We start from the raw sequence: 16,352 nt of genomic DNA on the forward strand, positions 1-16,352 counted from the left end.
GTTGGAAATACAGACAAATTGCACCTTTTAAGAGAAATCTTTAAGGATAAAATGAAAACATTAAGGATAAGGTCATCTCATGGTTAAGGGAGGCACTGCAGCATCACTAATTCCATTCTTGAAATAATTCATATTTGTATTTACTGTACTCTACACGTTACCTAAAAAAACAAATACTTGACAACATACAACATAGCATTGAATAGTCCCCACGATATGCAACTGTTCAGGGAAGTCAGGAACCAATACACGCAGTCAGTCAGGAAAGCCAAGGCTAGCTTTTTCAAGAAGAAATTTGCATCCTGTAGCTCTAACTCCAAAATGTTTTGGGACACTGTAAATTCCATGGAGAACAAGAGCACCTCCTCCCAGCTGCCCACTGCACTGAGGCTAGGTAACACGGTCACCACTGATAAATCCATGGTAATCGAACGTTTCAATAAGCATTACTCAACGGCTGGCCATGCCTTCCTCCTGGCTACTCTAACCCCGGCCATCAGCTCAACCCCCCCCCGAAGCTACTCGCCCAAGCCTCCCCAGCTTCTCCTTCACCCATATCCAGACAGCAGATGTTCTGAAAGAGCTGCAAAACCTGGACCAGTACAAATCAGCTGGGCTAGACAATCTGGACCCTCTCTTTCTAAAACTATCCGCCGCCATTTTTTCAACCCCTATTACCAGCCTGTTCAACCTTTCTTTTGTATCGTCCGAGATCCCTAAAGATTGGAAAGCTCCCACGGTCATCCCCCTTTTCAAAGGGGGTGACACCCTAGACCCAAACTGTTACAGACCTATATCCATCCTGCCCTGCCTATCTAAAGTTTTCGAAAGCCAAGTTAATAAACAGATCACTGACCATTTCGAATCCCACCGTACCTTCTCCGCTGTGCAATCTGGCTTCCGAGCCTCTCACGGGTGCACCTCAGCCACGCTCAAGGTACTAAACAATATCATAATCGCCATCGATAAAAGACAGTACTGTGCAACCGTCTTCATCGACCTAGCCAAGGCTTTCGACTGTCAATCACCGTATTCTTATCGGCAGACTCAGTAACCTCGATTTTTCTAATGACTGCCTTGCCAGGTTCACCAACTACTTTGCAGAGTTTGGTGTGTCAAATCGGAGGGCATGTTGTCCGGAACTCTGGCAATCTCTATGGGGGTACCACAGGGTTCAATTCTCGGGCCGACTCTTTTCTCTGTATATATCAATGATGTCGCTCTTGCTGCGGGCGATTCCCTGATCCACCTCTACGCAGACCATTCTGTATACTTCTGGCCCTTCCTTGGACATTGTGCTCATTAACCTCCAAACAAGCTTCAATGCCATACAACACTCCTTCCGTGGCCTCCAACTGCTCTTAAACGCTAGTAAAACCAAATGCATGCTTTTCAACCGTTCGCTGTCTGCACCCGCCCGCCCGACTAGCATCACCACCCTGGACGGTTCCGACCTAGAATATGTGGACTACTATAAATACCAAGGTGTCTGGCTAGACTGTAATCTCTCCTTCCAGACTCATATTAAACATCTCCAATCCAAAGTCAAATCTAGAATTGGCTTTCTATTTCGCAACAAAGCCTCCTTCACTCACACAGCCAAACTTACCCTAGTAACGGCGATGTCATCTACAAAATAGCTTCCAACACTCTACTCAGCAAACTGGATGCAGTCTATCACGGTGCCATCCGTTTTGTTACCAAATCACCTTATACCACCCACCACTGCGACCTGTATGCTCTAGTCGGCTGGCCCTCGCTACATATTCGTCGTCAGACCCACTGGCTCCAGGTCATCTATAAGTCTATGCTAGGTAAAGCTCCGCCTTATCCCAGTTCACTGGTCACAATAACAACACCCACCCTTAGCACACATTCCAGCAGGTATATCTCACTGATCATCCCCAAAGCCAACACCTCATTTGGCCACCTTTCATTCCAGTTCTCTGCTGCCAGTGACTGGAACGAATTGCTAAAATCGCTGAAGTTGGAGACTTTTATTTCCCTCACCAACTTTAAACATCAACTATCTGAGCAGCTAACCGATCACTGCAGTTGTACATAGTCCATCTGTAAATAGCCCACCCAATCTACCTACCTCCTCCCCATACTGTTCTTATTTGATTTTCTTTTCTGCTCTTTTGCACACAGTATCTCTACTTGCACATCATCATCTGCTCATTTGTCACTCCAGTGTTAATCTGCTAAATTGTAATTATTCGCTCCTATGGCCTATTTATTGCCTACCTCCTCATGCCTTTTGCACACACTGTATATAGACATTCTTTTCTCTACTGTGTCATTGACTTGTTTGTGTTATTGGCTTGTTTACTGTTTACTCCATGTGTAACTCTGTGTTTTTGTCTGTGTCACACTGCTTTGCTTTATCTTGGCCAGGTCGCAGTTGCAAATGAGAACTTGTTGTCAACTAGCCTACCTGGTTAAATAAAGGGGAAATAAAATACACAGAGTATACAAAACATTAAGGACACCTGTTCCTTCCTTGACATAGAATGAGCAGGTGAATCCAGGTGAAAGCCATGATCCCTTATTGAGGTCACTTGTTAAATGCACTTCAATCAATGTAGATGGAACGAGAGGAGACAGGTTAAATAAGGATTTTAAATAAGGATCAAAAATCAAATGCACAATAATTTTGTGCAATGGAATGGTGAGGGAATGAGCTAAAATGTTCCAGCTAACATTGGATTGGAGCCTGAGCATTTCATTTACCAGAGCCAACTGTCCAGGTGTTGGAGGCAATAACAGGACTGCTGGAGGATAGATGATAGTTCTCTGGAACTCTGCCCTCTCTAATCAGGAAGCAGTCGCTCATTGTTGAGGGCCTGTAGCTTGGTGGTCTCCTCTCTTAGTACCTGGTACAGACGCCAACTGCTCTGTATCCTAAGCCTGGTTTGACGTAAAGTAATGCCACGGGCAATATTTTTGGCCCTTAGCTCCCATAATGCTGGCAGATTAAGACTGGAGAAGACTAGACCACAACTAGGTGATACATCCAGTAACTCTAGAGACATGGACTCCAGCATGTAAGATATGCAATGTCAGGGAATTAAGGTTGGGCAGTGACTTGGTCAGGATCTGCAAAGTGCTTGGGCTCCTCCCTTTGAAGACCCAAAAGTACTTGAGTTCAAGGACACGGAGGTGCTGGAACTGAGTGAGGAGTGACACTGATGTCTCAGACCAGTCAAAATGCAGGCGCATCTAGGTGATCCGAGGGCAGCTGTGGGAAAGTTTTCCCAGTAGTACCTGAAGGTTAGTGAACTGGTCCATCGTGATCTTGGTAATGTTGTTGTGGTGGGAAATGGAGCCAACCCGCAGGTCCAGTGGCTCCAGTAGTGTGAATGTCTAGTTCAATTCCAGTTGGCGGAGATCCCTGCAGTGGACATTTTTTAGAAGGTCAGAGAGAAGCTCCCCCCACTTGTTGCACTGGTCCCCCAGGTCAAAGCTGGCTTTTAGGGTGGGTAGGCTTGCACCACAGGATATGAGGTGGTGGGTGTAGTGGTGAAACCATGCCTTCCAAAGCTCAAAAACTCTCTGTTGGACACCAGCAGTCCTTCCTGTCCAAGGTTGAGCACTCCATGGTGAGAAAAGTCTGCCACTCTCCAAAGCTTCCCTGAGCGCACAAGGCAACTCCAACTGAAGCATACAAGCGCAGAATTGCACTTGTCAACCTCAGGAAGGAAAGCACAGGGAGCTGGCATTCCACCGGCAGAAGATTGAAAGGGAAGAAGTCGTCCCCTGCTTTGGCCATTCTTCTTCTACTGACAGGGACAAGCTTCTTCCTTGGGGACATGGTGTTCACTGGTGGAGGTCAAAATCCCCACAAGTCTGATATAGCTAGCTATGCAAAAAATATTCTGGTCTGTTTCTTCTCAGAGCTAAGAAAGAGAATCAAATGTGTGTCAGAAATCATCTATAGTATACTAACTATTGTAACTAAAACATTAGTCTTAACTTAACAATTCAAATAAAATGTTATTTGTATAGTATAGACTATACATCCACATGGTTAGCTGATGTTAATGCAAGTGTAGCGAAATGCTTGTGCTTCTAGTTCCGACAGTGCAGTAATATCTAGCAATTCCCCAACAACTACCTAATACATACAAATCTAAAAGGGGTGAATGAGAATATGTATATGTAAGTATATTGAAGAGCGATGGCTGAGCGGCATAGGCAAGGTGCACTAGATGGTATAAAATACAGTATATACATGTGATGAGTAATGTAAGATATGTAGACATGATTAAAGTGGCATTATTTAGAGTGGCATTGTGTAGAGTGACTAGTGAACCTTTTATTAAAGTGTCCAGTGATTGGGTCTCAATGTAGGCAGCAGCCTCTCTGAGTTAGTGATTGATGTTTAGCAGTCTGATGGCCTTGAGATAGAAGCTGTTTTTCAATCTCTAGGTCCCAGCTTTGATGCACCTGTACTGACCTCGCCTTCTGGATGGTAGCGGTGTGAACATGCAGTGGCTCGGGTGGTTGATGTCCTTGATGATCTGTAGAAGTGTCTGGTTACTGTGTTCATGAAACAAAAGTCCTATTCCAGCGTTTGCGAAATAGTACAACCTAGCTAACCGGCAGCACGAGAGATTGTATAAAAGTAGTAAGTTAGCTAGCTAGCTTGAGAAAAACACCAACATAAATGCCTGAGGTTGTCATCAATGTGGCAATGAAAGAATGTAACAAATAAGTTTTTACCTCCTCAAAATCTAACGTTATATAGCTAGCTAACAACTGGTGTTTTGTACCGCATGTTTACTAGCGTTATTTGACCATGTAACTAAGCTAGCCAGCTTGAAATGGTGTGCAAAAAGAGACTTAGCTAACGTTAAAGAGCAACCTTGGTAGTTTTTCTTGGTAGCTAGTTAATTACATTAAATGACATAGGGTGCCGATATCAAATGTCTAATTACAAGACCAATTGGATAACAGTCAAACACAGTAGTTAGCTGATGGAAAACTGTGGATGAGTTGGGTCAGGGTTAAAAGGGATACCAATTTTGTAAAAGTTATGTCATAGTCCCGTTCACTGCAACGAGACTGCGTCTCACACAGCGTCGAGTTCTACAGCAGACTGGACGTGATTTCCATTCGCACTTGCTGGCTAGCGGAACCACTGGGGAAAAGCTAGCTACAATTCGGCAATAAATATCATTCTACTGAGCATTACATGATGTAAATACAAACATGAATTTCGCTATCAGCTAGTAATGTTGCACTCGTAGAACTTAAGAGGACAACTGCTAGAGATACGTGTATGGAAGTTCTGAGTAGTGCTGTTTTTCTTCACAATTATTGCACCCACGTGGTGTCCCAGCTTTACTAGTTATTTATTTTCATATACTAACTGGCCACCAGACTACAGAAACTATAGCAATGGAACTGAAGTAATGGAATAGCAATAAGTATAATGTTAGCAATGTGACTTTTTAATTTAATTAGGCAAGTCAGTTAAGAACAAATTATTATTACAATGATTGACCTAGCAGGGAATAGTAGGTTAACTGCATTATAGCGGAAAAACAGATTTTTACCTTGTCATTTCAGGGATTCAATCCAGCAACCTTTCGGTTACTGGCCTAACCACTAGGCTACCTGCTTCCACGAGATAGAAAAAAAGCTAATAAAGTCATTGGCTGCTTAGTTTCATTTTTATTTCCCCCCCTTTAAAAACGACAAATAACTGCAAGTCTTTAAAAGAGTGGAACCCTCACTCTCCTAATATAAAGTCGTACCCTATCCACCCCTATTCTCTTCCTTTTTTCTCTTCCCTCCCCTCTTTTGACTCACCACTCCTCTCCCCTAAATGTTCTCTCCTTTCTCTCTCCTGTTAAGTAGCAAATTATGCACTTATGGAGATTTTTGCATAGGTGTAAGTATTATGATAATGGTTGATACATCCCTAACCCTTGTTTGATTGGTTAGTGTGTAGTCCTAGATGTGTTTTATCTGCTATATTTAGAGTGGTGTTTTGTATGTTTGGATGTGTTATGTATATTTAGATGTGTGTGTGTTAACTCCCACTGAAGTTCATTTTTTATATATTATCCTTACCTTGTTTCACCTTGTTCTCAGCCTCTTGGTTTTGTGCTTTTCTCCCCGGCCTCCTGTTCTGAGACAAACTATACCACAAATACAATAGGATTTTGAGAGAGTTTTCTTTGTCAAAGGCCATATTGTAGAATGGAAATGTTAAATGTACCATAGAACAATCATAGAAAACAATCTTTATTTTGATAGTATTCTGGAATAATCTCATTGTCTAGAGTATGGGCTGGTTTTCCAGACTCAGATTACACCTAGTCCTGGACAAAAAAGCATGCTCAATATAAATTCAATATAAAATAGTTTGTCCCCAGGACTGGGCTTAGGGGAGGAGAGGACAGAAGAGGAGAGGAAGAGGGTGAGATGGAATACTCAGTATTTAGCTTAGGTACAACCATGCTAGGGAGTGTGGGGAGGGGCTATGGGTAGGCATGCCCAGGGTCCTCAGCCACAGTCCAGGTAGGCACAGTCCAGACACTTCCGGGAGTTATTAGATGTAGAAAAGAACAAAAGAAGGGGGTTAGTGGGAGCATGCTTAGGTACATCAGATAAAGACAGTACAGTACACCAGATGAGACAAGCTGACCATGGCCCCATGGCAAATAAAAACTGAGTACAAAAAGCCAGGGACTCAGCGCATGTAATAGAGTCAGTGGTATGGAATCCCAGTTGAGAGTCAATCAAGTAGAGACAGCAAGGATGGTTCATCAGTCCAGTACCTTCGTACCTGATGCCTCTCTGTTTGGTTCTCAGCATTAATGAATTAGGGAACTAGCGTCCTGTCCAGGGAGTATAGGCGACTTGTACCTCAAACTGCCTTACATGACAGAAACAGGAAATAGGCTTCTGCCCATATGGGTCATTCATGCTCAGACAAGGATTATTTGACCAAGGCTTAGCTACAAGTTACTTACTTTAATTTACAAGACTGAAACCAAGTATGATTCTCTCAACATAAAAGAGGAACTCTGTATCCATCTGTTTTCTTAGATATTGGGGGAACAAGGAGTCCTGCATCTTGTGGTTATCTTCTGTTTTCCCTTTCTAACACATACCCTTCTCAAACTCAACCTTCCTAACCGACATCGCCTCCTCCCAATATCAGTCAATCATAATCACCTTTATTGTGCATCTTTATAAACATTAGCCAATTGGCAGGCATAGGTTTTCCTCCCGACCACCAGGAAGTGGGTTCCATCATGGGGACATATTTTAGTTCCCAATGCAAGTTTTTTCATGATGCGAGATCTGAGAAGTTAAACAAATGACAAGTTAGAATGGCAGTTAATCTCTATAGTCAGTTTGATGGATAATCTAACATCAATTAATGTTAATAAACACACATGTCTCTCTACTTACAGCTAACTAGCTATCTCATCTACAAGACCCTGCTAGGTAAAGTCCCCCCTTATCTCAGCTCGCTGGTCACCATAGCATCTCCCACCTGTCGCACACGCTCCAGCAGGTATATCTCTCTGGTCACCCCTAAAACCAATTCTTCCTTTGGCCACCTCTCCTTCTAGTTCTCTGCTGCCAATGACTGGAACGAACTACAAAAATCTCTGAAACTGGAAACATTTATCTCCTTCACTAGCTTTAAGCACCAGCTGTCAGAACAGCTCACAGATTACTGCACCTGTACATAGCCCATGTATAATTTAGCCCAAACAACTACCTCTTTCCCTACTGTATTTATTTGATTTTATGTATTTATTTTGCTCCTTTGCACCCCATTATTTGTATTTCTACTTTGCACATTCTTCCACTGCAAATCTACCATTCCAGTGTTTTACTTGCTATATTGTATTTACTTTGCCACCATGGCCTTTTTTTGCCATTACCTCCCTTACCTCATTTGCTCACTTCGTATATAGACTTGTTTCTACTGTATTATTATTGACTGTTTGTTTTACTCCATGTGTAACTCTGTGTTGTTGTATGTGTCGAACTGCTTTGCTTTATCTTGGCCAGGTCGCAATTGTAAATGAGAACTTGTTCTCAACTTGCCTACCTGGTTAAATAAAGGTGAAATAAATAAATAAAATAAATCTAACTAACGTTACTAGTCAACGGAGTTTGCTATCTAGTTTACTAACGACCTAGATTCATATCGCTCCTTGATTAAATTCGAACTCGCCCTTCTGTGCAGACGGTTTATCATTTTTGTTTACAACAAATGTGGTCCTTGTCTCCTGTTTATAATGGTTCAGACTGTCTTCTTGTAGACAAGAACAATACTATACCTGATGCAAATCGATTGGCACAAACGGAACTGTTACGTCACTTTTACAAAATCGTATCTATTCTAGCAGTGACCGGTGATGCGGTGTTATTGTTGACAACGTCATCAAATCGCGCGCCAAGGTTCTCTCAAATGTTCATGTGTTTCAAGTTTGAGTAAGCAGTGCGCAGGCTACTTCAATTTATAAAGCGTTGGCTACTGTGGTGTTATTATTATTTATTTATTTTACAATGTAGTTAGCTAATACAACGGTTACTAAACTTAATGTACTCATGGATTAATCTATGAAACTGCCGTAACATCAAACACTGCTAATTGTATGTCCAGACATCTTTATTCCCATCTTCCCCTGACCGCCATCTTGAAATGTAAATGTTTGTTTCCTCTGATTGACGTTTTAACTAAAGGTAGCAATTTATATTTGTTCAGATCTCGTCGTGCATGATGGATCACATAGTAGTACAAACGCTGAAATAACAAAGTGAGTATTTTGGATAGTGTGTCTCATGAGCGACACTTTTTTTTGTACGGAGATTTCATGGCCTTTGTTTCGGTTGAATAACGTTAGCTAGCTAGCTGTGGCATTGTTCGTTGTGATGTCTTGGCCCAAGCTTTAGCATTCGCTAGCTTTCATGTATATAGCTAACGTTAACTAAGTGGGAAGCATATATTTTCAAAAGCAGAGTAAGTACTAATAACTACATGTAGCCAGCATGAAGCCCCAGCTAACTTGGTAACTAGAACGCGCATAGCATCTGCATCAGTCCTGAGGCATGTGGTGTTAGCATGCTAACGTTAGCCTAGATTTGTAATTCGACTGGGATCTTGCATTAGCTAGTTGAGTTTATTGTTGTGCCACGTTACACTGGCTAGGACGACCGGATGTGTGCAGGTGTATAGTTGCCTGTCGAGAAAGACGAAATTAATAAATAGACCAGATTAAATAATATGATATGGAAACTCATGAAAGTTGACATGCAACCACAAGGTGTCAGCCTTTGATAAACCATTAGTTACCATCTGTTCAGTATCTTTGTTAGGCCCCACTTTCTGCTTAGTTGATGCGTTTGCAGTTTCTCCTTCAGGAGTAACTATCGATAACTCAAGGGGCTTACAGTTAAGAATTTCACTGTACTGTTTACAGCTGCTGTATCCTGCGTATGTGACCATAACATGTGAAACTTGTCTTAGGTTTTCAACTGATGGTATGGAGCAGGGGTTCCCATACGTTTTCACTCAGGCCTCCCTTCCTGAATTGGAGAACATCCCGCACCCTTCTTGTGCGCATCACGTCTATTTCTATGGGCATGAACACTGTTCATGACTGATTGTCCACGCCCCTCTTGTTGGCGGAGAGCAAATGTTGCAGGTTTAAAGCTTATTCCCTGCAATTCTACACATGTCATGTAGTGCAGGTAATTTTTTTCTGTCTTAAAGCACATTTTATTTCTCCATGTGTAATGTGTATTTATGAGATGTTTGAGTGACTCCAACATTACAACAAAATATATGGGCTAAAAACCTAGCTAAAAATCGTTAGCTGGCTAGTCGATCAGGTCATTTCTGACAAGGTATAACTAGTTCTCTAAGGTATGCAATGACTGACATGACAAGAGGAAAATTACAACTTGTACATCCTACTATTTCAACTATTCCCACACACACACATAAGGTTAAACTTTGAAATTTGGAAGTGCATCATCAGTTTTCCCCTTGTCATGTCAGTCATTGCATATCTTAGAGCTATTTCTAACTTGACAGAAGCATAAGCAGCCCCTATTTGATCTTTGAAGTTCATTGCCTTCAAGTCTTTACTCTTAAAACATGTTGTTTCTTTGTCTAGGTCCAGAATGCATAGTACTCGATCCCTGACAGTATCAAGATAAGATTCAACCACCCTGGCTTCCTAACCTCCCCTCATCCTCACTGCAGATCTTCAAGCACAGACTTGGGTAAATGCTGCTGGATCTGGCGTAATGAGGTAGATGGGGGAATCCAAGAACATGGTGTTGAATGGCAGGCGGCATTGCAGCAGATTCTCCAGTGATCGATCCATAACCTCGGCCAGGTCCCTGCGACAGAGCAAGGACTCCTTAAGAAGTAGGAGATGTAGTCAACGTAAGTGCTGTTCTCTGGCAATGCTCACCATAAATTACCCCTTTCAGCTTCATTAATAAATTACACTGGACTATTGGCAGATCATTTATTTTTCACATTTTTCACCTCAGGTGTCATCAGTTCTACCCTTGAGGCAGAGAGACGTCATATCCCGTCGTCAGGTATGACTCCAAAGGAACTCTGTGAGAATGATGACTTGACTACAAGTCTTATTCTGGACCCCTACCTCGGCTTCCAGACCCATAAGATGAATAGCAGGTTTGTCTCTTTCTGGCTCACAATTGTCCACATTTGTCATAATAGCTTGTGCATAAGTCAGCAGCCAAAGTTTCACAACATCTGGGGAGGCGGTTTACTCGTATGCCTCAGACAAACTTGCCTATCACGATAGGCTATGACTCGATGCACCAGCTACATAACATTTGTATTGAGAATGGTTTGGAAAGTGGTTAAAAATGGACTGATGGTGTGCTTAGGTTTCGACCCATCAAGGACCGACAAGGACATTTGAAAGAGGTGCTAGAGTGCTTTAAAAAACATGATAACCTCGAGAAGGCCTTCCATGCCTTGACTGCTGGGGACTGGTCAAGACCCCACTTTCACCACAAGACGAAGGCTCAGGGCAAACTCTTCAAAGAGCATGTAAGTTATCTAGAAATATCTGTTGTTGCGCAAAAAGCATGAACCATCATCGAAACAAAAATATGTGGAAACTATTATTTTGTGTGTGTTTTGGCAGGTTTTTGTTTACCTACGAATGTTTGCAACTAACAGTGGGTTTGAAATACTTCCCTGCAATCGTTATTCCTCTGAGCAGAATGGAGCCAAAATTGTAGCAACAAAAGAGTGGTAAGGATATAATAATTTTAGTAGGATACATTTTGTTTAAAGAAAATGTTGCACTGTGTATATAGTCATTTTACAATCTCAAATATCCCTCATTCATATTTTCCCAAGGAAAACTAATGATAAGATGGAATACCTGGTGGGCTGCATTGCTGAGCTATCACAGCATGAGGAAAGCATTTTACTGCGACATGGTGAAAATGACTTCAGTGTGATGTACTCCACCCGCAAGAACTGTGCTCAACTGTGGCTGGGACCTGCAGCCTTCATCAACCATGGTATACATCCCCATGCACTTGACAATAACTGTCTGCCTCATTCAACACACTTATGATAGAATTCAAATACCTATATTAAGAGACTAAACATATGTTTGTTTTCCAGATTGCAGGCCAAATTGCAAGGCAAGTAATACCAATGCCTGCAAATCAAAAGTATTGTGTGAAATGAAGTGAATTGTACAAATGGCTAACAAATGTTTATGTATGTGTTATTACAGTTTGTTTCCACTGGGCGAGATACAGCATGTGTCAAGGTTCTGAGGGATATTGAACCTGGGGAAGAAATCTCCTGTTACTATGGAGATGGCTTCTTTGGGGAAAATAATGAACTCTGTGAATGTTACACCTGTGAAAGGTATAATTTATTGATTTAATATCAAACTTGTAGTTACTTTATATGTATAATAATGAGTCCTACATTGGCTAGGATTTTGCTATTTCACATCTTCTGGTCCCTTCAGGCGCAGTGCTGGTGCTTTCAAACCGAAGACTGGGCAGTCTACGGCCACTCCTATTATCAACAGCATGTATGGCCTGAGAGAGACAGACAAACGGCTCCATCGACTTAAGAAACTAGAAGACAGCAAATGCTCTGACAGTCAGGAGGACGGCTCTAATATGGATCCAGACTCTCAGGAAAATCGTGACACACATTCATGTAAGTGCACCTTTGAGGTTGAGCATGGATTGGCATTAAGGGTGGCATATTTTCTAGGCTAGGGCGAGTGACCTGAACCAGTCATGCAAGTTGAGCCTGCTCTGTGGTTGCCCCATTGAGCAGGTGATTTCAACAATAAAACAGAAAACAACCAAAATGCAAAGAATTCCAGTGGCCTTAAACTGAGCTTTTGGTTTCTCCCCATTCTTTAAGTGGAAGATGGACCATTTTTGGCTTTTATGGCAGTTAGGCAAGTTGTGTTTACTCTGGTTGCCCCAGGAAATTCAGGACATGGTTACTGATAACCAAAATACGATGATTTCTAATGGTGATATTTCTGGTTCCTCCGCTATGTGTAGGAGAAAGGCAGGCTATATATGATATTTCTGCATGTAAAAAGCTAATTTACATTTTCAGGCAAGTGATCATAATCTTCGGGCAACTAAAAAATATTCCAGAGTCCTGACTTCCCCGATGGGCAAGTGATTTTCAGACCTTAGGGTCAATCCCTGGGTTGAGGATGTATAGCTGCTATTGGTCAATTATAAGATTTACTGGACACACATACTTGCATTAAGAACTATAACATAATAAGAACTATAACATAATAATATTCTAATACATTGCAATTTTGCAATGATTGTCATTAGGTTTGGTAATGTTTGTCCAACTTTCTGATGACTGTTCTGCTGTTATTTCTTATTTTTCCGGTCCACATCTTAGCAGTAGGGAGGACAGCCTGCTCCAGTGTGACCAGGCTCAGTGACGCACAAGCCCTAAGCAGGCAAACTCTGTCCAAAATGCCTATGCCTACCTCATCATTCAATCAAAGACACTCAAAGAACTCCAACGTGCAAGAGAGACGAAACTCAAAGTCCGTAAAGCCTTTGCACAAGCTAGGAAGAAGGTGTCAGGTAACTGCTCACAGGTTCCCCATTGAGGTGGAAGCTATGGGTTTGTGCCTTAAGGACCCCACAGAATTAGTCAGTAACAGGGTCTCGCGAAAGAGTGCGATGGATAAGCGAGGACCCATGCAAGTGGTGGGAACAAGGGGTTGTCTTGTGCACTACACTGTGAAGGAACACATTCAGAACCCAATGGAAGATGGTAGTAGGTGCCCTGATGGTTTAGCTTGCACTCACAGAACTCGCAGTTCAACCAGAGCATCAGTTGGCACACAGGGGTCTGACAACATTAAACTTGAACCAAACTGTGGTGTGGTTAGTAAGACCAAGCCTACAGATCTCAGAGAGTATGTCACAGATGGTCACTGGATAATCAGCCCAAGCCTGGATATCAAGTGTCCAAGTGAGACCTGTCCCAGACAGAGGCAAATGATACATCAGGAGGAGCAGCACTCTTTCAGACCAGCATCCCTTCTCCAGGAGGAGGTTCCAGGCCTGCACCATGCAGCCCGTACCCCAGACATAGCTGAATGCAGGAAAGAGTTGCAATGCCTGCCTGATGGTCGTGAGTACTACAACAATCTGTCTAAGGGAGACAAGCTTCTCCACCTTGGCAAGGGGAAGAAGAAACAGCAGATTACGCGCTATGATTCCCAGCTGATCCTAGCCAACAACAGCTCAGGCATTCCCAAATTAACCCTGCGGAGACGAAGGGACAGCGGCAGCAGTAGGATTGAGCCTGGTGAGCCTGACCCTGTCAAGTCCTCCAGCTCCACAAAGACCAGCATGAAATTTGGGAAGAGCCATCACCATGCAAAGACCAAGAGGAGCTCTTATGCAGCCAGATGGAGTAATGGGACTTTCAGTCCTGTGGACCATATCCATTCCTCCAAACATGGCCTCAGTCCTGTGGAACACATCCATTCCTCCAAACATGGCCTCAGTCCTGTGGAACACATCCATTCCTCCAAACATGGCCTCAGTCCTGTGGAACACATCCATTCCTCCAAACATGGCCTCAGTCCTGTGGAACACATCCATTCCTCCAAACATGGCCTCAGTCCTGTGGAACACATCCATTCCTCCAAACATGGCCTCAGTCCTGTGGAACACATCCATTCCTCCAAACATGGCCTCAGTCCTGTGGAACACATTCGCTCTTCCAAACATGGCTTCAGTCCTGTGGAACACATTCGATCTTCCAAACTGAAGATTCACCTGCAGCATGAGTGGGACAGCAGGAGGCTCAGCCAGTATTGCCATGGTAGTGGGCCCTTCACAGGTATAGTAGAGAGGGAGGCAGGGGAGGTCTTTGGGCCCACAGTAGCAACATTTGGAATGCACGATGACACAGAGGAAGACTCGTCCTCTTCAGAAGAAGAGGATGAAGATGCATCTGACCATGAAGAGTTTGACGATGATTTTATTCCACTTCCACCAACAAAACGCCTCCGGCTCATTGTTGGTAAAGACTCTATAGATATTGATATCGCATCAAGGAGACGTGAAAATCAGTCACGAACAGTCAATCCATGAGCTCTATGGGTCTTAATTTGTTAAGTCAATAAAAGTACAATCACATGCTGTTGTAAAATGTTAACTATTTTTGTACATGGTGGAACTTGGTTCGTTATTCATATTGTAGAATGTGTACATTTTACATGGCATACAATGTGTAGGCAATTATTTTTATATCTTCAGCTTTGTTTTGTACAATTGGTAATTATATTTAAAGCATTTTCTAGTTTGTGTTGGTAAACATGCTATATGTTGCTCCACCTACATCGCAAGAATGGAACCTTTTGGGAACACACTGCAAACAAAATGTGCTTTTCTCAACATGGCAGTGTATACATGCATATAAAATAATATGCATTTTATATATTGTTTTGAGAGCTTTTAAAAGGAACAGAATTCTTGTTTCTTGCTGGAGGTATGTGAAAATGTTTGACTTCCAGTGATTCCTGGGAGCTGGTCTCTGATGTTTTAGTCCCGTTGTAATCACTCATTCCTTAATCAAAATGTGTTGGTGCTTGTATAATGATTCTCTTTGTTATCTTTTTCGTTTGTGCAGATGTGGTTATTTTGGATGTTATTTTATTTTTTGATCACATTTTTATTTTTCTATTCATTTCACTCAATTCTCGAACTGTATAATTTCTCAGTCTTTATTTAGCAATCACAAATTCAGAACTTACTTGGTCTGGCTTAGGTGGTGTAGATATTCAAACACTTTTCTCACTTTGTTATTTTGTTCACCATTTGATCATCAGTTCACCTGAATTACTTTGTCTGCTGTGTCTGAATGGTGTGGTGCATGTCTCAACTTTTTAAATTGCTCTTTATATACTGGACCAGTCAAGTTTGGACACACCTACTCATTCCAGGGTTTTTCTTTATTTTATTTTTAGCGGCTCAAATAAATGCTTCACAGAGTTCAAGTAACAGACACATCTCAACATCAACTGTTCAGAGGAGACTGCATGAATCAGGCTTTCATGGTCAAATTTCTGCAAAGAAACCATTACTAAAGAACACCAATAATAAGAAGGGACTTGCTTGGACCAAGAAACATGAGCAATGGACATTAAACCAGTGGAAATCTTTCCTTTGGTCTGATGTGTCCATATTTGAGATTTTAATTCCAACTGCTGTGTCTTTGTGAGATGCAGAGTTTGTGAAAGGATGATCTCTGCATGTGTGGTTTCCACCATGAAGCATGGAGGAGGAGGTGTGATGGCGTGGGGGTTCTTTGCTGGGGACACTGTCAGTGATTTATTTAGAGTTCAAGGCACACTTAATCAGCATGGCTACTACAGCATTCTGCAATGATACGCCATCCCATCTGGTTTGCGCTTAGTAGGACTATAATTTGACTTTCAACAGGACAATGACCCAACACACCTCCAGACTTTTGGAAAATCATTCTATGTGAAGCTGGTTGAGGGAATGCCAATCATGTGCTAAGCTGTCATCAAGGCAAAGGGTGGCTACTTTGTAGAATCAAATTTTGAATGAACACTTTTTGTTGTTACTACATAGTTCCATGTGTGTTATTTCCTAGTTTTGATGTCTTCACTATTATTCTACAATGTAGAAAATAGTTCAAATAAAGAAAAACCCTTGAATGAGTAGGTGTGTCCAAACTTTTGACTGGTACTGTATATTTTTATACTAGGTTGATTTAAAGTATGTTGTACAACTTTGGACCTGTCTTTACTGTGGTCTGT

At 42.1% G+C, this 16,352-nt stretch overlaps 1 protein-coding gene, 1 long non-coding RNA gene and 1 pseudogene across 4 annotated transcripts; 1 reads left to right on the forward strand and 2 right to left on the reverse strand.

The window, feature by feature from the left end:
- Window positions 1-557: 557 nt before the first annotated feature.
- On the reverse strand, window positions 558-4,953 carry LOC135508708 (uncharacterized; annotated as a pseudogene).
- A 907-nt stretch (window positions 4,954-5,860) lies between these two features.
- On the reverse strand, window positions 5,861-8,444 carry LOC135509375 (uncharacterized). The gene is made up of 4 exons (XR_010450929.1): window positions 8,316-8,444; window positions 7,192-7,320; window positions 6,468-6,549; window positions 5,861-6,149 (listed from the first exon to the last, which is right to left on the reverse strand). It is a non-coding gene; the product is annotated as an uncharacterized LOC135509375 (long non-coding RNA).
- Window positions 8,445-8,471: 27 nt separating this feature from the next.
- On the forward strand, window positions 8,472-16,254 carry LOC135509372 (histone-lysine N-methyltransferase KMT5B-like). 3 transcript variants are annotated; one of them, XM_064929988.1, is made up of 12 exons: window positions 8,472-8,631; window positions 8,744-8,795; window positions 9,506-9,729; window positions 10,158-10,432; window positions 10,543-10,690; window positions 10,909-11,074; window positions 11,172-11,281; window positions 11,390-11,556; window positions 11,663-11,682; window positions 11,778-11,914; window positions 12,021-12,217; window positions 12,941-16,254. In XM_064929988.1, exons 4-12 carry the CDS (start codon window positions 10,300-10,302, stop codon window positions 14,656-14,658), a joined length of 2,796 nt encoding a protein of 931 aa, XP_064786060.1. In that variant the 5' UTR covers window positions 8,472-8,631; window positions 8,744-8,795; window positions 9,506-9,729; window positions 10,158-10,299; the 3' UTR covers window positions 14,659-16,254. The 3 variants fall into 3 exon arrangements, with proteins under 3 accessions (XP_064786060.1, XP_064786058.1, XP_064786059.1); XM_064929986.1 differs by lacking the exon at window positions 8,472-8,631 and having other exon boundaries at window positions 8,653-8,795; XM_064929987.1 differs by lacking the exon at window positions 8,472-8,631 and having other exon boundaries at window positions 8,653-8,795; window positions 10,247-10,432.
- Window positions 16,255-16,352: the final 98 nt, after the last annotated feature.

This window comes from Oncorhynchus masou, chromosome 22 (assembly GCF_036934945.1).
Source record: "Oncorhynchus masou masou isolate Uvic2021 chromosome 22, UVic_Omas_1.1, whole genome shotgun sequence".
Lineage (NCBI taxonomy): Eukaryota > Metazoa > Chordata > Actinopteri > Salmoniformes > Salmonidae > Oncorhynchus > Oncorhynchus masou.

Bases quoted from the DNA above. Each gene is read 5' to 3' on its own strand.
- LOC135509372 (XM_064929988.1), top strand. From the start codon at position 10,300: ATGGGGGAATCCAAGAACATGGTGTTGAATGGCAGGCGGCATTGCAGC. The intron at 11,075-11,171 runs GTAAGTTATCTA...GTGTTTTGGCAG, and splicing joins GCAAACTCTTCAAAGAGCAT to GTTTTTGTTTACCTACGAAT. The intron at 11,683-11,777 runs GCAAGTAATACC...GTGTTATTACAG, and splicing joins ATTGCAGGCCAAATTGCAAG to TTTGTTTCCACTGGGCGAGA.